This window comes from Ambystoma mexicanum, chromosome 1q (genome assembly GCF_040938575.1).
Source record: "Ambystoma mexicanum isolate Mex_15411 chromosome 1q, UKY_AmexF1_1, whole genome shotgun sequence".
Taxonomy (NCBI): Eukaryota; Metazoa; Chordata; class Amphibia; order Caudata; family Ambystomatidae; genus Ambystoma; species Ambystoma mexicanum.
Window position 1 is genome coordinate 107,626,964 of NC_090922.1, and position 23,156 is coordinate 107,650,119.

General features: G+C 45.0%; 1 protein-coding gene across 1 annotated transcript in view; it reads left to right on the forward strand.

Annotated features, from left to right (window-relative positions):
- The window catches only part of MVD (mevalonate diphosphate decarboxylase), a 219,831-nt gene that overhangs the window by 182,540 nt on the left and 14,135 nt on the right, over positions 1–23,156 (forward strand). Inside the window, exon 9 of the mRNA XM_069635977.1 lies at positions 12,332–12,440. Within this exon, the coding sequence (XP_069492078.1) occupies positions 12,332–12,440 (109 nt within the window). The remainder of the gene's footprint in view (positions 1–12,331; positions 12,441–23,156) is intronic.

Below are 23,156 nucleotides of genomic sequence, written 5' to 3' on the forward strand. Positions count from 1 at the left end.
GCACGGTACTGATGATACAGGACGAGCATCGAGAGCAGTAATTGCATTAGGAGAAGGGCATAGACTGACCGACAAAGAGTTGTTTAAGGACGACTATTCAGACCTTGAAACTGTGTTCTTTATGAGTATTACATACTAGGTGAGAATTCATTACAGGGAAATCCTGCAGAGAATGGCTCTGATCAAAAAGGCGCAACACAGCCCTTTCTCAAGCAAGATCTGGTGCAGGTACCAAGTGTACTGGGGACAGGTCATATAATGTGTGTCTATTGAAAGGGGCAGGAGCTGTTAAAATCAAGTTCAAGTAGGGGCAATTTTGCAGAGAGCAAAGCAAAATCCTCTAGGGAGGCAGACAGAGGTATTTTTGAAGGAATTTCCACACTAGTACAGCAGGGAATGTTGATACCATCTGAATCACAGTGTAACACAGTTGTGTACCCGGTGAAGGTGGCGTCTGGGGGATCGTGGTGTTTTATACAAGATTTGCACCCTTTAAACAATATTGTTGAAGCAGAATTTCCATTTGTTCCCAATCCAGCGACAATATGATGTAGCATTTCATCAGAAGCCACTTAGATTTGAAAAACACATTCTTCTCTATCTCACTCCATGAAGCATCACAGGATTTGACATTGTTTCTATATAGAAATAAAAAGTGGAAACATACAAGACTTCCACAAGGGTACTGTGAATCGCCTTGTATAATTAAAAGGGTCCAGCAAATGGACCTGGGGAACATGCATGTAGACAGCACGGTCATTCAATATGTGGACGACATCTTAATATGCAGCAGGACAGAAGAGCAGTGCAGAGAGGACTCAGTACAGCTGTTGACAGTTTTGGCAGAAAAGGGCTACAAGGTGGGCAAGGCAAAATTACAGTATTGCCAGAAGGAGGTCACATATATTGGATAGATAATATCCCAGGAGGTTAGAAAGTGACCCTGAGAGAGCAGAGAGGATTTCTAAGACACTGCCACCAAAGACAGTGAGTGAGATGCACCAACTCTTGGGTCTTTGCAATTATTGGTTGTTCGATTACAGCACATACACTAGACCTCTTTTAAACGGGCTCAATGAGTCTCAGAGGGGGGACGGTAAACTAACATGGCCAAGGGAGATGATAGAAGCATTTGAGGAGCTGAAGGGGGCTATCTGCATGGCTCCAGTTTTGGTGCAGAATTGGATTTGTTTTCAGACACAAATGGAGAAGTAAGGACAGCAGTGCTCACACAGATGACAACCTTAGGGCACAAACCTATAGCGTATTACAGTGGACATTTAGACCCATTGTTGAAAGGCCACTATCCTTGCGGAGAAGCGATGGCTGCTGCATTTGCAGTACAATGGTCTGCAAGTGTCCCAATCGGTTGTATCACCACTCTGTACATGGAGCACACCCTTTTTGCCATTCTTGAAAAACCTAAGCACACGTTGACCACACAGAGAGCATCTGGATATGAGATGATTATCTCGAATCCGGCGAGAAAAGTAGTGAGGTGTAGAGGTGCAAATCAGCAACCTTTATAGCAGAGCCAATAGAGGAGGGAGACTATATACACAATTGTGCTACATATACTGAATATTATGATGACATTTCCAGAGCATGCGAGACTGCCCTTGGAAGGGGGGAGGTACTCTTTATTGACAGGTCCTCGACAATTGGCCACTCAATGGGAGAGCGACATACTTGCACAGCAGTTGTGAAGTCAGAGCAGAGCGGGGCATTTGAAGTGATGAAGAGTGTGAGATTACCCTCTCATTTTTCAGCACAAGCAGCAGAATTAGTAATGGTGCTAGAGACACATGAGGATGAGGAGATCGGTGTACTCCCACTATGCCTACGTGACGTCAACCATACATGCAGGACTGTCACGATGGAAAAGGAGGGGCTTCCGACCTGCTGATGGCACACCAGTGCAGCACGCACCCCTATGGACCAGCTCATAGGAGCACTACAGCTCCCAACAGATGCTTTGGTAGTGAAATGTCAAGCCCACACGTGGGGGGAGGGGCGTTGCTTCCCATGGCACCGAGCAGCAGATGCAGAAGCAAAGCGAGCACCCTATTTTTTTTATTTTTAGAAATTATTGAATTCGACACTAACAAACACATGCGAGCACTCAGCATGGTATTGCGAGAAGGGTATAGTTTATTGCCCGTTAGAATGGCAGGAGCGAGCACCAGTAGAGAAAGAGGAGCTTTCTATAAGGAGGGGGTGTTCAATATCCCCCACCAATGCAGTGTTGCGACAGAAGAGCACTGGAAAGCCAGTGATGCCCTGAACATTATTGCCAGTAGCGCTTACGCAGTTACACTACCCCACTCCTCTAAGTAAAGATGTTCTTGCAGCACAGATGGTGGAAGACTGGTTCTGCCCCAACATAGCGGAGCATGTTGCCGGCTTTATTAATTATTGCCTTGTATGTCAGCAGTTTACATCGGGACACACGTTGAGCGTAGTGAGGGGAGCAATACCCGCCCTAATGGGCCTTTCCAGCACCTCTATATAGATTATGTAGATATGATTTAAGTATATAATGACTACAGGTATATGCTTGTAGCAGTTTGCCCATTCTCTTGCTGGATCAAAGCCGGTCCATGCTCACACTGCTATGCCCTCTGTGCAGCAAAATCATTGGCGAGGTTTTCTTACGGTGGGAGATGTGCGAGTTCCTACGGTCCGATAACGGACCTCACTTCGTGAATGAAATGTTTGAGCACATCCCAGCCCTGCTGGAAATTAAGCACAAGTTTTCCTGTGCTCGTCACCCGCAAGTGATATTTGAACACCTGAATAGCTTGCTCAAAGAACAAATTGCAAAAATAAAAACAATGCTGAAAAGGGGATGGTTGCATCGCCTATCCATTGCATTATTCACATTGCGCAATCAGCCTGCATCTGACTGCCATTTAACTCCTCAGGAGTGGTGCAGGGGGCGCATGCGCCTACCACTTGCTCCTCCCACTAGAGCGTTGACGGATGCCCAAAATGTTGCTACTATTCTCAGCAATGAAATGTACGAATATCTCGCTTCAATGATGGCAAGTGCTTCTTTAATATTTGTTTATTTCAGCTCTTGTAGGGCGCTACATGCCCATAGACCTCAGAGCGCTGCATGAAAAGGAGAAAGATAGAAACCATGAACCATAGCAAAGTCCTATTGAGGAAGATTAAAAAGAAATGTCTTCACCTGTTTCTTGAAGACCGAAAGTGAGTGAGATGTTTTAATATTTCAAAATGGTAGCAGGCGCTCCTCTCCAGAAAGAACATGGCATGATACCCTGTTCTGAGATGAGAGTTTGCAGCATATGCTTTTTGCTCACTGTACCTTTCACAGATGGGGAAATATCCATTTGCATATCAGTCTTTGTCCCGCCCACATGGGCAGTCCAGCACCAAAATGCTATGGCAGTTCCTCTCTGAACAAGAGTACCAACAGCAACCCCATACACGTGTTTCAGCCTTGTTGGGCCTCATCAGTGAGGTGAAGCTGTGCCTCTCTAAGCACAGTGAGCAGGGAGTCCAAGGTACATTGAGCAAAAAGCGTGTGCTGCAAACTCTCATCTCCGAACAGGTTATCATGCCATGTTCTTTCTGGAGAGGAGCGCCTGTTACCTTTTTTGAGATGTTTTAATGGCCATGAGCAAGATATTCCATTTACGTGGAGCGTTGAATTCAAAGCTACAATCTCTGAAATGTTTCAAGCGAGATCTCGGCTGATTAAGCAGAAAGGTATCGGAAGAACGTATTGCCATTTGGCATTTGATGGCAAGAGATAGAATTTTGTGTTTGATTCTCTCCTTTACTGGAAGTATTGACGTTATCCCATCTAGTCAAGTCAAAAACTGCCCTGACGGGCCCCATTATGCATGGTTTGTAGCTGCTTCATATTCCCCTAGGACGTCCCCATTAACAAGCTGTTGCAATAACCCACTCATGAATTTATCAGTGAGGACGCCAGGAGGGATCTGTTTGTAATACTAAGGTAAGGCCTAATCTGATGTAGAATTTTTATTACATGTCCACAAGATGAGTGAATTTGAGAAACCTATTTAATCATTGAGAGATTAGCACCCAGCATTACTCCCAAGGTTTTCACTGATTTGCTCACAGGGATGAAATTACCCGCCACCTCCAAAAGATTCATACTGTTGGGGAAAGGTTCTTCAATCTAGAACCAGAAGCCAGGATAAGTAGCTCAGTTTTGGAATCCTTGAGAGCCAGTGAGTTAATTGCCATCCATGCTTGGATTTTAGTGTAGATGTAATTCACAGCATCTACATCCTTCTTGTAGCTGCCTGAAAGTTCATAGAGGATCTGCGTATCATCGGCGTACTTTGCAAATTGAATACCCAGGTCCTCAAGGAGGTCAAGGAAAGGTCTAATGTAAACATTAAAGAGCAGGGGAGAAGAAAGGAACCCTGTGGGACGTTGCATATAATTGAGATGGGTTTAACTTGACATCTCTCGACTGACACTAGAGATTCTGGGAGCCAGGAAAGACACAATCCATTTTGCTGTATTTTCGCAACAGTTAGCCATGGAAAGTAGTCTCTTGTGAAGCAGGTGTGGTTGATGATATCAAATCCTGCTGAGATATCTAATAATAGCAGCGCACAATGTTTTTTCTCAATGATTTTAGTGATGTTGGATTTGAGGTCCAAAAGAAAGGTTTCGGTGCCATGCTGCGCACGAAAACCAGACCGATTTGAATAATCTCAACAGTTGGACACGAGAACAGGGAGGTTGAACAAGAATGATGAAGATGACACGCCAGTAGAACCACATGAACTTCTAAAGGCACCTCTTTTTTCCCTGGAGACCGAGTGTTGGTTAAGGTTTTCAGTAGGGTGTGGCACAAGCCTCGCTTTCAAGGCCCATTCGCCATAGAGCAAGCAACAGACAAGGCAGTAAAATTAGTAGGGGAAAAAGGTGTGGAATTATCTTGGAGACGTCAAGCTCTGCAGAGGTGAAACCCCCCCCTCATGCCCAACTCGTAGACGATACACCACAAGAAGAAGAAGAAGAAAAAACACAGCAGCAGATCCACACACAGTGAAGAACCAGAGCTAGACAGGAGCATCTTGAAAGCTAGATTAGGCACACTGTTTTTTCTTACCCTAGGTGATCATCGCAAATACCGATCTGATTTTTGACTAATTTCATACTTGCACGACCACTGAAAAGCACCTTATGAACTTGTGGTAACCTTGGAACAATTGATACCAGCAAATGGTTTTGCTAATGCTTTCCTTCATGTTGCACACACCTGTCCAGCACTGAGAAGAAGAAACGTGCCCATTATTGTTTTGCCTGCTCGCTCTAAAGTACAGTTTATTTTTTATCTACTCTTTATTGCTGCATTAGTGCAGTATTATTGCAGAAGAGCCTGATTATCCCTACAAATGATAATGATGAACATTAAGATTTTTGGTAATCATTTGTCTCAAATTTATAGGCAAAGCTAGGATTGCACAGCTTTACAAGATATGGAAGCATGTCTCTATCTCTTTACTCTCTTTGCATTGCAGAAGGTTGCATTATCTCACGCACACACTGAAGTAAATGAAAACACAACCCCGATTCCCACTATCAGTGAAGCTATATCTGAGCAGGTCATCAGTGCTGCCCGAGAAGTAAAAAGACTTGGGTGAAGCATGGCCATGAAGTAAAAACATGTAAATGCCCATTTAGGTGATTCAGCCCACTTATCTAATCTTGTGTAAATCAGCATATAATCAAGGTGGGGATAGAAGCCATGAAGGAGAGCTGTTGTGTGCTCTCTCATCCCCTATGCCATGAGTTCTTCCAGAACATTCATAGCCACAGAAATTCGAGCAGTCTGAGCACAATGCCTTATGCACTTAGCGCTCTGCACCACTAGAGGCCGATTTCAAGGAAAATGGGCCACACTGCGATGAATGTCACAGAAGATGTTCCTGTATGAAGACGGCTATATCAAAACCCATGTAATGATGGGCAACTGCTGGAGCTCGGATAAGACAATGGAGTACATCTTGGATGGCTCAAACAGAGGAGAAGCAAGGGTAGTGACACAAAGGGAGTTGCAGTGACACAAAGGGAGTTGCAATGTCCGAAGGCAGGGAGAAAAAAGGTAGGTCTGCCAGTATGCTGGGAGAGGCTTCAGCTGTTGGTGTAGAGATAAGTGTTCACAGGAGAAGGATAGATGGAAGGGTTGGTGAGGTGCAAGGCACAGGCACTCTAACTTTTCCAGTAGAAGTGGTACAGAAGGAAAACTGCCTCAAGGAATGGGCATCAAGTGCCAAGCTGCTTACGTGGTTAGAAAACAAAGCCAGCCCTACTCCAATCATACCACTTGAGGATGCTTCTGTGTTTCCAGAATGACGGTCCAGTGAAGGTGAGGATGAACAAAGGATGCAAACAAACATCAAATATACTGGGCATGAAGGTCTGTACCGCAGTAATAATAGACCATTACTGGGCCTGTGATTTGAAGGCATACATGCAACTACCACCGAACTGGGGAGGAATATGCTCTCTAGTACAGCGGAATACACCAGCATTAGTGGTGCCTCGAAAAGACATACAAGTAGATGGGTTCCCCAAAATGGAGGCACATCAGAGGAAGAAGTGTTCCGCAGAGTTGACAAGAGTAAAGAGAGGAAACTGCATTTCCACCAAGATGGAAGATGCACTAGATGTGGTACCACCAAAGCACAGACTGCTCAGCAGAACCAAAATGTTTTTTGTGTCCGTAATACCAAGAATTAAAGCCAGCTCGAGTGCCAAATGACTCCAGATCACCAGATGGTAGTTGCTGCAGACGATTCATTTGACAGTCAAAGGGTTTAATGCTGTTAAAGAAGAACTGGGAGCGGTCAAACTGATGACTCTGCAGAACAGATATGCCTGGATCTCCTCACAGCCATGGAAGGATGTGTGCACAAAGATCGGGCTGTCTTGCTGCACATACGTGCCCTCCCACGATGGGGAGAATAGAACACTCACAGTGGCAATAATCGGACCTGCATGCCAAGATGGAGGCAGTAACTAACCCATTAGAAGCAGATGAAGATTGGCTGACATATCTTTTCCTGAATACCACCATGGATGGCCAATGGACTGAATGTACTCATAGGTGCCTTAGTACTTGTAATGCTGCTATTCTGTGTCATTAGAGTAGCCATAGCACAATCCAAGAAGACAACCGAGAAAACAATAGGGATGAAGATATTGTTGAATGGAGAAACAAAAGCGGGCGGAGAGACATACTTTTGACGTGTTGCAGTCACACCTGAAGCAATGTCCTCTCTTTCCTCCAGGCACAAGGTTCGCATTTCCCCCCAGATCCATGCAACTACATGGGAAAATGAGTTTGGTGCAAACTCAACAGACTGCTGCTATATGACCTGGAGTTTAGACAAACAAGTGAGGAACGCAGGGCACTTAGGAGAAATGGCAAAAGTATGGATTCCAAAGCCGCACATGAATCGAGAGCACTGTCAAGGAAGTGTGGTTGATCTTTCGACCAGAGGGGGGGTATTGAAGAGGGAGACCTACAACATGGCCCTTGTTGCTCCTATTCCACTCTCATCTCTGTGACAGAGAAAGGTGAGGTGTACTTAGTTCCTGACCCACCCCTCCCCCCCCCTCATCTCCATTGTCGATTGTACCGCTGAGGGATAAAAGTTTCATATTAACAGGCAAGATAGGACACCTGCATTTTCCTCAAAGCTGAAAATCCTCATAAATGCAGGCAGGGAAAATAAAGTGTTTGTCCCTGCACACGTGTTCCGAACCTGGGAGACAAAGCCTATTCATTCGAGCCAGGCTAAGACCGTTGTTCCCATCCAATTGAAGGCAGGATGATACAAAAGTAATACCAGGTTCAAAGCCTAATGTTCTGTCTCAAGGCCTAGAGGATTGGAGATGGTAACTTGTTGAGAACATGCCGCACCTTCGGGCTATTCTCACCACCTTCAATAGTTGCACTTGGGCAGGTAACTTTCCAAAACTCCAAGGCTGAGAAGACCCTTTTTGACCAATCCCTTTTCACTTACTACGCTAATCTCACACTTTGTTGCACCGTCCAATCACAGCACGATAACCTGAAATGTTTGTAATTGCAACTTTTAGGAGATGGTCGCAGGAGGAACCACCAGATGTTTTTCTCAATCAGTGTACTAATCCTGTACACATTGTATATTTAGTGTACCATATTAACCAATCCAGTTCCACCTTAGGTTTTTATCATGTATCATTATTTTGTGACGTCACCGTGTCTCAAAAACACCTGGACGAGCCTGAGATCAACGAGAAAGTATTGGAGAGTGCTGTATTGTCGATTGCTTGATCCCTATTCAAGAGCTCTTAAATAAAACAGTTAACCTTTGGTACATTGTTGGACATCTCCATTTTTGAAGGCTGCATTAATTAAAATTACTCTTCTCCCTCTTTCCACTCCACTGCACGCCCAGTGAACACTGGAGTACCCCAAGGCTCCTGCCTCTCACTCCTTCTCTTCATCCTTTACGTGACCCCTCTGTCCAGGGTCATCCGCTCAGATAACCTCACATGCTAGAACTATGCGGATGACACAAATCATTTTGAGAATTCCTAAATCAACCGTCGCCCTGACCAGGCATCATGTCTCACTGACATGGACGGCTGGATGACAACTAACCATCTCCTTCTAAACAGAGATCATGATTTGCTGCTCTATTCCCCCAACAGACTCCCTGGCCACCCTCACTAGGCCCTTCCCCCATGACCACAACCACTGTCAAAAACCTTGTCTGCACAATGGACTGGGACCCAACTCTTGTTTCACCACATCAACAATGCATCCAAATCCTGTCATTTCCACCTTGAGCTTCGGAAGCACATCTTCCCTTACCTCACCTTCCCCAGTAGACTGGCTGAAAGTATGTCCATCGTCCTGTCCAAACTTTATGTGAACTCCCTCCACCTGGGTGCACCGGCCTATCCTCCCCTTGTCTCGGAGGATAGCTCAGGGGCGACGTGCTCGCCTTGGAAGCAAGATGACACGGAGCAACGCAGGTTCGATCCCTGGGTCCGCGCTTAGAAACCTCTGGGTATTAAGCATGTTATAAATAACCAATTACAATTGCCAACTAAACAAACTGCAAAGAGTCCAAAACTCATCTGCCAGAATACTACTCTCATTGGGATGAAGGGACCACATGCCACCCGCTCTCCGCACCCTACACTTGCTCCCAATGGGACGTAGAACCACCTTCAAAATCCTGTGTCTTACTCGCCAAGCGGTGCTCAAAGCAGGCCCCAAATACCTACAAGAAAGAAATGACGCCTTACCACCCAACTCGCACCCTATGTTAAAGCACAGCCCTCTTCCTAGTGGTACCCACCTCCAATTCGGCCAGGGACGGAGGGTCTGCCTACTCAACCCTGGCACCAACCGTGTGGAACTCACTGCCTCCACGCATTAGACAGAGCCATCTCTTTCCCTAAAAACTCAAAGGATAGCCTTGACCACCTGACTTACCACCACTTCCAAAAAATGGCTTGGTAACCCTTCAATACAGGCCCTCAATAGGCTCTCGGGCCAGGAGATATCTGCCTCCAACTATCTGTAGCCAGTGCCCTAGACGTGAAACTGTAATCGTAGTAGCATTTATGTACCAACGCCATGGCGGAGTTGATTCATTGCCTCCCTCCACCAGGCATACACTATGCTCTGAGGCCAAGAGATATCTATCTCCAGTTATCTGGATCGACTGCGCTAGTCTCGTAACGCAAGCACTAATAGCACGTATGTACCTACGCCAGGACTGACCTTGATCACCTCCTCCAGATATGCACTACGATATCAGTGATGCCCATCCTTGCTAATCTTACCCATCAGGAAATCGTAGCAGCACTTATGTACCTTCACCGTGATGGAGTTTGACTCATTGCCTTCCTCCACCAGGTATACACTACGCTATGAGGCCAAGAGATGGCTATCCCCAATTATCTGGACCGACTGTGCTAGACTCGTAACCCAAGCACTAATATCACTAATGTACCAATGCAATGGCTGAGCTTGATAGTTACTCCATCCAGATAGACACTACGCGATCAGTCCGGGAGATACCCATCCTTGCAGGTCTTACTCTGCTGGAAATCTTTGAGCGAAATCATATAACGAGTGCCTACTAGCACTTATATCTTCGCTAATCCTACCTATCTGGAAATGTATCTAGCAGAACTACCGACCGATAGCCTCTGCAGTACTTATATTGAAACTATGTGATTGGGGCCAGATCTGGCAGTCATCTAACAAACAACACTAATAATTGCAAACCCAACAAGACACAGGGAGGACCTAGCCTAATAGCCGAACACATACGGAACTTCCATCCCCATGATAGGCACTGCAAATTTGTCAGGAAAAGGGTCCCCCTGAAATCCACACAAACACTCGAACACAACAATATGCTAACACTTTCCGTGTTATGCGGATGACATGAAGCTCTTTCAGGCTACCTTTGGCCTCCTGCTCATCCTTGCTCATCCCGGATTGTCTATCCGCCATTCATTCTTGGTGTGCTGTTAACGGTCTCTACCTGAATGCCAGTAAGACCTAGATCATACTCATTGGGGCCACTGCCCCTGCTTTCCGACTCCGTCACTGGCCTTCCTCCCTTGGCCCTGCCCCCTCGCTGACCAATGAGGTAAGAAATCTTGGGGTCATCTTCGACTCCACTCCTCCTCTTCTCACATCTTGGACATCTCCAAAAAATCCAACTACCAACTGAACCTCCTTGGAGGTATTCTACCCTTCCTCCCCTTCCCCCAGAGGCTCATCACCTTGAGAGCCCTGGTTCTCTCTAGGCAGGACTATTGTAACAGCCTCTTTCTCAATCTCCCTACTTCTACTCTCCGTCTTCTACAACTCATCCAGACCAGAACTGCAAGACTTATCATTGGCCTCAAGCCCTGGGACTGCATCTCTCTGGCGCTGAACTCCCTCCACTGGCTCCCCGTGGCTGCAAGGATTAAGTTCAAGATCCTCTGCATAATCCACAAGGCTTTCTGGGGCAGGGCCCGCTCTATCTACACCGCTCTTCTCCGCTCATCGTCCTCCAACTCTCTGCGTGTGAGCCGTTTTCACAAACAGATTTGGGGGTAGATCTTTATCCTCTGCAGGTGCCTCCCTCTGGAACAGCCTCCCTACCTCGCTCTGTCTTGAGCCGGAGCACCTTAAGTTGTGGAAACTCCTCAAGACCATCCTTTTCTCTTCCTCCTTTTCTCTCCCTCTTCCTTGCTAACCTCCTCTCTTTTCTTTCCCCCCTAACTCTGCTCAGTTTTGCTGACTGGTTGCCCGATTCACCTCCAGTGCCTATAGGTCCCAGGCTCCCTGCCAGTCTTTTTTGCAGTTGCCTCTAGGCTGCTGCACTTAGTTCAGCATAATGCACTTTCAGCCTACGCTACATGGGCGGGGAAACCTCTCTGCACTTAGACCAGGGCCCTGCTAGTCCTGACTCCTTTTTGTTACCCCGTAGCCCCTTCCCCGCACCTCCTTCTGTACGTATGCTCACCTAAATGTACTAGGGCCTTTTGATGTCTGTCTTGTCCCCCCCCCCTCTACGCACGCCCCCTTACCATCTCTCATCCCCCCTTCTGAACTTGGTCTTGCACTTGCGCACTTGCACTAGAAGAAACGTTGTCAGGCCTAGTATTCTAGTTCTCTGTTTAGATCATTCGGAATCTCAAGGTCTAAGAATGATTACTGTATCCCCTTGTTCCCTTCCCACCTTGAAGCACTTTGAAGCACTTCGCCAGTGTACAAGCGCTCTATAAATAAACAATAAATAAATGAAAGCTTGGCACCACCCAAGCATGGTTTTTATTTGCATTGAAAAGATTAATGTAAATCCTCGTTTTTTTCTTGATACCGTACCAAAGGAGATTCTGTTGTGCAGTTGCTAAAATTAGTAGTTCATGGTTTTATTACCTGGAGTTTGGCTGATTTTGAAATACTCCATGAACTGGGATGTTAGGGTCTTGGGTAGCTTTGTTGGCTTTAGCAGACAAAAACCATGTGGACATCCTGCTCACCCAGGGCTGTATAAGAGTAGAGCTGGTAACGAGTCAGATATTCTGAATAACCCAACTATGTATTTGTGCAAAACTGTCCTCGTGCAGGTAGGTGTTTGATGCTGATTCTGGTAATCAGCCTGAACAAACCTAATTGGCTTTGGAAAACCCATCACTGGTAGGAGATGGTATTGTTCGTTTGCAGAGAAGGGGTGACTGGTGAAGGCTTGTTAGAGATTGCCAGTTTGCATTTGGGCTGCTGACAGCTGTTCATTTTCTGCAGGTTCTTGAAAGGTCTGCCAGTCAGTCCCACCACCCTCACAGAAGAGCTGCGGTCTGCGGTGGAAACTGAGCTGACTCCCAAGGGACTCCAGTATGTCATCGTCACCAAGGTATGTCCAATATATGGGTACAAATATAACGCAGAGGGAGGCGAGAGAGTAAGGATACAAAGTGTAGTCCGAATACATGGGCCTGGAGTAGTGGTGATTGGGTCGAGGTCAGAGTGCTGAGACCAAAGGACCCGCATGGATGTCTTTACGCCAAGGTCACAAAAGGTGCATAACCTGGGCCTTCTATTTAGAGGTCACCAATGTTCGCTTGGTTGCTGTGTGACCGCCATGCATTGTAATGGCTATAGCCTGTGCTGTTTGTAGAAAGTCACCTAAACGGTGGGAACTATAACAGGAGAACAAGCCTGTTTTTGAAACATGATTTCTTTTTACTTGAAATGGTTATGCATGACATTGTGTCTCCATTCCTTTTTAGGTCTTGTTAGGAGACCTTTAGTCGTTTTCTAGAGCTTTTGAGTGGTCCATGGAGATGACTATCTGCTCTGTGATGCAGAAAGCACAGACTGGACCTTTCAGTTCTTGAATGTGTGTCGGCCATTCTGTGCAGGTTCTTTTCACCAGACACTCATCCTCTATCCACGCTGTATTGCCACCTTCTCCCTCAATCAGCATCGCTGTTGCTTCCAACAACGTTTTGATGTAGGCAACTGCTTTAATCCAGCTAGCTCAGAAAAAAACAATTCTCGTCTATGCTTTGCCTGCCATCTAATGATGATGTCCTCCCTTTTGTTTTCACAACTTTTCCACTGACGAGGCACAATCTCCAACTTGGAATGGTGCGATCCTCCCGAGAATGTGAATGTTGTTATGGCTTTTCTGTTTCTTGGTACACTACTTGTAATCCCATTGTCCCCAAATCTACCAAAATGTCCAGAAGTGTAACTAAATGAACACATTTGCTACCTTGGTTACTGATTTGTGCTGAGGTTGGAGGGGTTTTGGTCCGTTTCCCAGCACGGTTAGTCTGTCTAGCATGTCAACAAATACATGCGGCATGCGCACGGGGGAGGACATTGACAATGGAGCAGCACTTGGTGGGGAGACATTGTGGGTGCATTCTTTGTGTCCAGCAAATCCCCGCGGCGGCTTTTGCGGATCAGACCTCGAGTCGCAGTGTTGACATTTGCATGTGGGGCAGGATCTAGTTCAGAGGGAAGTGAAGTAGCTGCGTCGCGGGTGATCAGTGGAGTGTGGTGTCAGCACACGCAGCAAATGCAGCTTGGGTATATACTCTTTGTAAACTGGCTTGTGACTACTGACCTATTTGAGGTGTGAGCTCTGCATGCCATTTGCGTTTTCCATTTGCGTCAGGGGAAGGAGCATCCGAATTGGTTAACCAGCCGTACTGTTCACATTATACTGCTTTAAATTCGCTCACAGTATGGTTCCCACTGCGGTTGTAAGTACGAAAAGGGGTTGCCGGGAGAGCATTGGGAAAGCTTGGGCAAAGGGGGGAGAACGTTTTAGAAGGCGACATACACAGATGGAGAGAATTAGGCAGCAGGCAAGCAAAAGGGGCAGTCGGATTGTTCGGCGATAGGCTGTAAGGAGCCATTACCAAAATGATGCATTAAAGAGGAATGGAAATGTATTTAAGTTGTCTAACCTTTGCCCTTGGGTCCCCCGTCTCCCTTGCCTTACACGACTGGGAACACAGTGGTTTCCAACAAAGTAAAATATTTATTTTAATCCCCCGTGCGAAAAAGGAAACCTTGATCCCCAAATTCAAAGTGTTTTTCCTAGGTGCAGGGTTTGTGCTCTTTAAAGGCAATCGAACTGCTTGTGTGTCATCTGGACCACGGCCCGCTTTTATCTGTGAGACAGAAATAGTTGGTGGTCCCGGCCTGGTTTAAATTCTACAGGGAGGCAATACCAGCCTACACTGATGAAGGAATATATGGGGAAAGAAGCTTTCCTTTCTCTAGGCTCTAAAGTCACCATGTGTCAGCATGGGTGTGTTGAAATCCGTTCTCATGCCCTGTTTTATTTATTTATTTAAATCTTTGCTTCAGTGGATTTTTATTTTATATTTTATAGAAGGAATAAAATACGCTGTTCACTGTCTCAATAGCGAAAGATGCACCTCTTAATTCATTCTAATTTTGAGTGCCACTGTATGTGGAATCGCCCTCCTTATACAGTTTAATAGGCTCGTTCTCCCAATAAACCTTCATTACCCTTTCATTACATGGACAGTCTCCAACTCGCCCTCCCACAGAAACAGACCCCTGTGGTCCTGGGTATGAGAGGCTAGATTTGAGGTGCATTGACGATTGCTACCTGTGGCTTCCCTGGAATAGCAGGGGTGCAGGTTCAGATTGAGGGGACCTGTGCCACGAAGCAGAGAAGAATCAACACGAGACAGACTAGGATATAGGGTTCAAGCAAGATTTATTCGGGTTCGTTACACGTTTGGACAACATTTGAAAATGAATATAAAACTTTAACAGGATGCCGTCTCCTTGGGTTCAATATTTGTTTCCATCAATTTAAGGATTCCCTACAAGTGTTTTTTGTTTTAATTGAATTAGAGTAAAAAAGAACAGGGAAATTAAAGTAATTAGGTTTCCTGCTAGAACTTTAGCACTCTGGGGCACAGCGCAAAGTGTCCTGGAGTGTTTTTCGTTTTTGCTTCCATTAGTGACAGGGTAAGCCTCTTTCTGTCTCCTCACCCTAGATAGGCGGCTCATCCCCGACATCTAGGGATATGGAGCATCACGAGGGAACAATTCGTTTGGTTGAATGTCCATTTATGTTGTATATGGCAACATGTCTAACTAGTCATTAACTGTACCTGTACAGTGTTTGTGTGAATATATTAGGGGTGTGTACAGGTTACATACCCACCCAGAGTCATTTTAGTGTGTTTATTGTATGTTTCCGGACACCAAGAAATTAGGAACCAATGTGTTTGATGTGGAAACGTTGTGCACTTGCAGGCATGCTCTGCTCGCAATAGCACAACAGACCAACAATAGTCTGCACCCAAGACTGCCATATCGCGAATAGAGCCTTGTGGTAGAATTGAAACGAACACAACCTCCAAGAGTACTTCATGTTAGCGGTCCATATACAGCTTTGAGTGCACTGTGCCTTTAGCTGCAGTTCTCCTCTGTGGCGGAGACAGGTGGGGAAACCTCCCAATTCACCCTGGTGCCTAGTGAGCCCCCCCCAAGAGTCTCGCTGGCACCCTATTATTTTCCCTCGCTGGCACTTAAAGCTGCCTCCACTGCTAGTTGTCCTGTCTAGCAGGTGCTTCTAAAATGCAACATTATCTGAAAGTATTTTTGGAGATAATCCATTCAGACCTCTCAATTTGATATCGACAGCGGAAGTCCAGCACAGTGCGACCCTCCTGCTTAACTGAATATCCTACAAGCACCCCAAACATAGTTATTGATACATCGCAACACATTTTTGGGTGGTGGATCAGCACCACCTCTGCATGCCCCTAAATTGGTGCGTTGCAGCGTGTGGGCCTTTAAGGACCCCTCCTCTGGATTGCATGTTTAACTCCTACATTTTTTTTTTTTTAAAGTACAAATGCCAAACTGGACAGAAATTCTCCTGCTATGCATGGCCACTGCTGTACATAACCATGCAAGGCCGGCAGAGGTCAGAAACGAGCAGACCAGGCATAGATGAAGGCTAGGCCAATGGGTGAGCAAATGTGAGTGCATCCTTCTTTGAGCCAAATAGAAGTGCCTGCTACTGCCACTTTCCGTAGGCACGGGTGGTATCTGGCACAAGTGCTGTGCAGTGAGCACATTGCTCATTGAAAAACGATTTAAATAATGAGATGCCCATTGCAATCTTGTTCCAACATACATTTGCAATTGAGAAACTACTTCCATGAATCTGCTCCTTCATTCCTTGATGGTATATGTAGAGACCCCCACCCCCCGCCCACAAAGAGATCATTGCCCATGGCCATAAAGTATTGTTAAAACGGTACTGCCTATGGTGGTGGAGGCAGAATCCGGGGTCAGAACGGTGGCCAGAGCGGCGGGGGGTGGGGGAATGTGACGACACAGGTCGGGTCAGAGTCATTGAGTGCACAGAGTGAGCATATACTGGGTGGCGCATGAGCACTTAGGTATTGGGGAACTCCGAGTTGGTGTTTGGGTGCAGACGTGATTACAAATGAATTGGGGACTCTCCTAGATTTTTCGGGAGAAACGTCGGCTTTGCACCTTACACAGGAGGGGAGACCATTTTCTAGAAACTGAAGATGCTGATTTCTTATACTATTTATTTATTTATATAGCGCTGAACAGAAACAAAGGAGAGTTAATTGGAGAGCTGAGATAGAAGTCTTCAGTTTAGTTTGAAATGTACACAGAGGTACAAGAACAAATATAGCTAGAGGAAGAGGTCCAGTGCTTGAGGGCAGGCAAGGCGAAAGAGCGAAAACATGAACAAGCACACAGGTGTTTGCTGACAGAGGAGGATCTGGTGCTAGGAGCGTAAGGCACGGGCGGGGGAGTAGAGGGAAATTAAGAGAGCTAGAAGAGGCGAGATCATGAATACACTTGGAAGACAATGAAGGGAAGACTGGATTCGAAAGGGACGAAGAGACTGGGAACGTAGAGAAGAAGAGATTGAAGAACGAGGAGGGAAGGAAAAAGGATGACCAGATGAATTCTACACAGGTGGAAGAGGGGAAAGGTGGGAGGCAGGAAGGCCAAGAAGAAGAGCAGAACAATAGTCTATGCGGGAAAGACCAGACCGGAAAGAAGAAGCTTTTAAGGGAAGGCATCATTTGGAGGAAAGTACATATGCCCTTGTTAGCTTGGGCTATTAGGTGGCGCATTAGCCCCACCTATAAGCTGAAACTATGGCATTAGAATACAGATAGGAGAAATGGCATGTGAGGAGGGACACAAAGCTTGTAGGTGGTGTTTGGTTATTTGCCCTCACATTGACTGGCCATGCTAATCTCCATGGCCATTCCCGCCCAGTTCCTGCCTAAAATACCTTCTCATGGGAATTCTTTGGGCTTGCTTTGAACCAGCCTTACCATCAAACCTTGCACTTGAAGTGCTTGCCAGTGTTTTTTCAGAGCAGTCTTCTATGCCTGACTGGTTTTGGCTCATGTAGAAGTATTCGACGTTTCCCCGGCACTATTGGATTCCCATGTACTCGCACCATTTTGCACCTGCTACCATCAATGGCCAGTTGACAAAAGCTCAAACTATTGCTAATGCTTGTTTATTTTACCCTTGTGGAATTCATTTTAGTTTCACTGCTGCTTTTTTTATTTTTTATTTTAAGTAACACGAATTAATGTGTCTTCGAGAACCCAAAACTTTGGTCTGTCCATATTGCCACATACCATTTGCTAAGTCTGTTGGGAAACGTATTCTTGCACAATTGCTATACGCCCCCACCATATTAAATGAAATGAACTAAAAGTCTGAAATAAACCAGAAAGCAGAAGTAAATGCCCCACTATTCAGAAGCTCTGAGCCCATACGGTTTCGAAATGCACTAGACCCAGCAGTGTGCAGTAGATCGAAAGATGGAAGTGGGTAGTTGTCACGTAGTAGCGTGTGGGCCGTGAAAAAAAAGCTAGTCACACAGATGGGTAGGGAGCCAAACCGGAAATAGCTTAGTAACATGATGTGTAGTTTAAAACCTCTTTTGTTTGCATCTTTAGTTGACAGACCCTATTATCCCTGTAAGAAAGGACTATTACTGAATGAACTATCACAGCAGTGGCACTCGTGATAAAGAGCCTTCCCCAAGCACAGCAACGGGTGATGACGATGATATATAAACGAGGGACTCAATATATAAATAAAGTGTGGGAAGGTTAAAATGATAGGAAAATCAGCAGTAACGCCGGAAGTCGACCGTTTATTTAAAGCTAAGCTAGGAACAGTTTGGTGCGGCGAAGCGTCAGAGTTGTAACCTAAAACTAGAGGGCTAACATTCCATGGCAATTGATGTCGTGAGGTGAGGCAGCCAAGGACGCCATGCTGGTGGAATACAAGCAGTAGCATCCACAGCAATCCCCAGGGACCGGGCTGCTAAAAGCGGGCACAAGAACGTACGGTGCATGTAGGTCCTTACAGTAAATGGCAGCCTCATATAAATGTCAAGGAAATAATGCACTCGGACATTTCACACTGTACTCCAACATTGTTTTGTTTTCCTGTAACCCCGGATTCATTCCCGTTTCATTCTTTTTTTTTTGTTGTATTTTTTATTTGTATCTTCATACTTCCTCCTAAGTTTTCCAGTTTTGAACATTGGAATATTTTGGTAGATTGTGTTCATGATGCATGACTTTACTGGGATTTCCACTGTGCACTACTGCCATTTCATGTACTGTTGCATACATGCCACTGTGTCCCATTCCATTTGGGATATGGTAGTCCAGTTATGGTTTTTACTTTTCCTCCTGCGATTTGGAATCCTGGATTTCCCCATTGTAAACCCATGACTACAAGTCCCAGAATGCAAAGATAAAGCCAGTACTACACTAGTAGCTCCCCAATTGCATGGACTTGGCTAATATAGTCATACTTTTAGACGGCACAGTGAGCTTATGCTACAGGCAGTTGTCAAAGTGTAAAAAGCAACAAAAAAACCTAGTGGTACTCTTGCCTTGGCCGACGGAACGGGCAGAAGTGAGTGGGTGTTTAATAAGTAGACATGGCATGGGGCAGGCCTTAGTATCATTTTGTTGGATATCATCATGAGTCAAACAGAATTTTTGGGGCAGCGATTAGTATTGAGGCACCTTGCAGCTCAAAGATGGTCGAACATCCCAGACCAACTTCCTCCTGACATGGACCTGTAATAAGTAAAATGTGAAACGCTTTCCCTGAAGTAGTTTCCCAGATTTGACACCACTGAGTGAGAGAGGTAACATTGGGAAGAGGGAATGCGTAAATGTACATTTTCCGATTAAAACATACAAGCTTGTGTATTAGTTGTATCATTCTCACCTGACTCATAAGTAGCAATTATAAAAATCTGCACACAAAGGGAACCGTAACAAACAATGCCTGTTAAAGGCGAAGGTAGACCCCACTGGACTAAAAAGTCTTACTTTTTTAATTTGCAAAACCAGACCTATTGACTTTGATAGTGGTGGTGGTTTTGAATTTGAAGAGATGTCCCAATACTTCATTTCAAAATATTGGGTGATTAGAAATGACATGGGTGCATAGCAATCCGCAAGCTGTGTAAAAGTTTGTGTTTGCAGAATATTTTTTGTAGGTTCACATGACTTTGTATGCTGGAACTCTTGTAGGTTCCCTTCCTGGATGGGGACCATAAAGCTACAATCCTACTCTTTTTGCTCATCATGTTTCTAAAATGATTTATAGATTCTCAGGTTGGTTGATTGTGCGACTTGTGTACTTTCAAAACCATCTTTAATAAACAGAGTATTTTACGTCTTCAAAGCCAAACCTTGAGCTGGAAGATTTGTACGTAAATGGCCAAGTTTCAGAATAGGTTCTAATTCTGGATTACCACTAAACCAGAGTGTGTGAACTTAGGCAATTCACTAGTGAGGGTCATTACAGGTTTGCCGGTGCGTAAATAACACGCCCGTCATAAGGTTTACCGGCACGTTTCTGCACCGGCAAGGGGGGGGTCTGATTTACCTCCAGCTAAGAGCTGGAGATCCGCTTGGCGTCCCACCAGGAAAAAACTGTTATTAACAGCACCAGTATTTCTGGTGCCGGTAATACCAGCAATACCCCCATGGAGTACTATGGAGCTCCAAGCTCCATGGAATGGAGATTAACCACCCTTGCCGGCACTTTCAATCTGCCGGTAATTCTGGCAGACCAAGTGCCGGTAACGGTAATTCTGTTTGGAGGTATCCCACCAAACATGTAATGAGGCCCGCTGTGTCTTATCTGCCAAAATTGGGAGTCCCTAGAAGTGATTCAGTTTGCAGTATACACTATTCTAAAAAAGCCTCACTTTACCGAACTTCTCCATATATACTGATAGTGACCATTCATATTCACCATAAAAAGAAGCTTGTGTTGTTTCTAATGATGTTTGTCGCCTGAGGATCTTGGTTGCATTTCAGTTGCTGTTGCTCTCGCACCCTTCCTCGCTTCTGCAGCCAAGAACTCCTTTTCACCCTGAACTAAATTCAAAATGTACTGCGAAAAAAATACAAGTTTGCACGGAAAGGACATCTTCCAGCACAATTCAATGGGGGGAGGGAGGTCTCCCTGTTTTGGGTGTAAAATCTCTCCCCTTTAACTGTTCTAAAATGTTGGACGTTATGGCTAAGTGAAATGAATACATTTTACTGGTTGCAGTGCCGTTAGTGCCAAAGCATTGGGTAAAATACATTTTAAAATGAATAGCACTGATTGCATGTATAGATTTGGCTTTTACACAAAAAGCATTTCTCTTTCAATAATGCTTAAAGTCACCTGTCATACGTGCCGATGTCCTATTCAATATCACGTCTAGTTCATATAATTGCCTGCAGAGGGGCAGATTCTAAAATACAACAGACAAATAGTAAAGTGGTCTCATTTGGAGTGTGGTGGTAAATCGGTGGTAAATTTGCCCATTTACCCCCAAACTTATTTACTGTAACTCAGTCCGGTGGCATACCTCAGGATTACAAGCGGTGGTAGAGTGGTCCCTAGGACTTCAAGGGGTTTTTTGGAGCGGTTACCATGAGCGGAAATACTGCATGGCAAATCCACTGATTTCTTTTATTTTTTATTTTTAAAATATATATTTTTTTCTGGCCTTTAAATGGAGGGTTTACCTCCCAGCCTTATTCTGGAAGTAATCCTCCACCTCCGGGCCAAACTCTGAATGCAGTGGTAAAGTGGCGGTAATTCCAACAGCACCAAAAAAGTGTCAGGAACTGATTTATCGCTACTTTTTTAACACACCGCTGAACACGTTATCAGGCCCAATGTCGAATACTGCAATATATATATATGCTATTTGAATACTGTCGGCTGTTTTGTAATGTAAAAACACAGCAAATTCTGGAGAATATTTGAGTAGGAAAAACACATACTCACCAAAAAAACCTTTAAATGTGCACATCTGAAATGTGAAATGAAAACCAATTTGTAATATGCCCCCACTTTACTCTTAAAATTCAGGACAGCAGATAGGAGGGCCATTTTTGTTTGAAAGTGCTGCTGGCTGCCAGGCCCTTTTCAAGGGTTTGGGAAGCCTGGCGACGGGCCAGGGCACAGTTTGGGAAAGGGGCGCAGCAGGCAGCCTGCTAATCTCCTTCCTGGGAGAGCAGGGTGTTGTTGTATTTAACATCGTTGAGGACTAAGTGGACAGAGACCGAGGACAAAAGCCTGCCCAAAGCCATCTACCTCCCATGATGCAGCCAAAGGGGCTCAGTACTCTGCATAGTTTTTTTTTTTTTTTTTTTAAAAGGCTCCCACCCAAATTCTCATCTCTTTGTGAAACTAATCATGTTTAAACGGTGCCAGAATTTAGGGTTGAGTGGTTATGGTAGACTGGAAGGGCTGCTTTTTTATGCTGGCTTAATCAAACGGGCCAGAGATCCTGCAGAAGTTGGTCGTTGTGGAGGCAGGAGTGGGGTACAAAAGTAAATGACCAAAGAAAGGCATAATATGAGAAAGCGAGGAATTGACATTCTTTTATGGTATTTTAGCAGGTGAATAGGCTCATTTTCGTATTTGTGTGGTGTGTGGGGGCAATCAAATGAGTGACTCCATGTCATCTGAACACCACTGAGGTTTCTTTTGAAAATCATTGCTATCTGGTATGTTAATCCAGTTGAAACAAAAGTCTACAATTCCCAGATTGCATTGATCTGTTGCAAGAAAGCCCTGGACAGGAAACGCGAGTTCAAGTGACATGGAGTCAAATTGCCAAACTGCTTTTTACTGGGAGGGCAAACCATTTGAGTATGTGTGTTTAAAAAGCAATATTTTTACATATTGTTTGTTGCTGTCCTTTTAAGTTTCAGCAAAAGGGTCAGGAAAAATGAAAGGGTTCAAGGCTGAGGGGATTGCACTTAAAGGGTAAATTCACTCCAAAAATGTATTGTCTCAAAGATGGGCCATTCCTATGTAATATTTTGAGGCAATAAGGCTCTAAGTTTTGATATGGGGCATCCATTTTGTGAAATGAAGCAGCCTCCTCTGTTCATGTTAAGTTCTGCTCTCAAGCAATAATCAAGCAAAAGCCCCATATTGGAAGCTTATGTTTACTGCTGCCAGAGGGCAGAGCTTAACATGAGAGGAGGCCGCCACAGTAACTGCCTCGACTTTCATTTTATGTTTTCTGTGCTCCCCAAGCCCATGTAAGCATAGAAAACGAAAAATGAAAGGCACATCAATTATAAATACTATGCCAGCTGCCGCCAGAGTTTTCAAAATTGCTGTGACTTTCTTTTCTAGTTTCCCCGAGCACAGGAAAGTAAGTTGTGGGAATTATGAATACTCTGCCGGCGAAGTATTCATAATCGCTTGGACTTCCTTTTAAAGTCTCCCGGACTCCCCCCAGGCTCGGGGGAGCCCAGGAGACTTAAAACAAAAGACACAGCAATTATCAATAAAACGCTGTGGTATTGATGATTGCCATGCATTTCTTTTTAAGTCTCAATGAAAGCCACAGCAATCATAAATACAACAATGTGGTATTTATAATTGCCGGCACTTTCGCTTTAAGTCTCCTGGGCTCCCCTGGCTCGGGAGACTTGAAACGAAAGGCATAGCAATCATAAATACAATGCTGTAGTATTTATAACTGCCTGGACTTTCG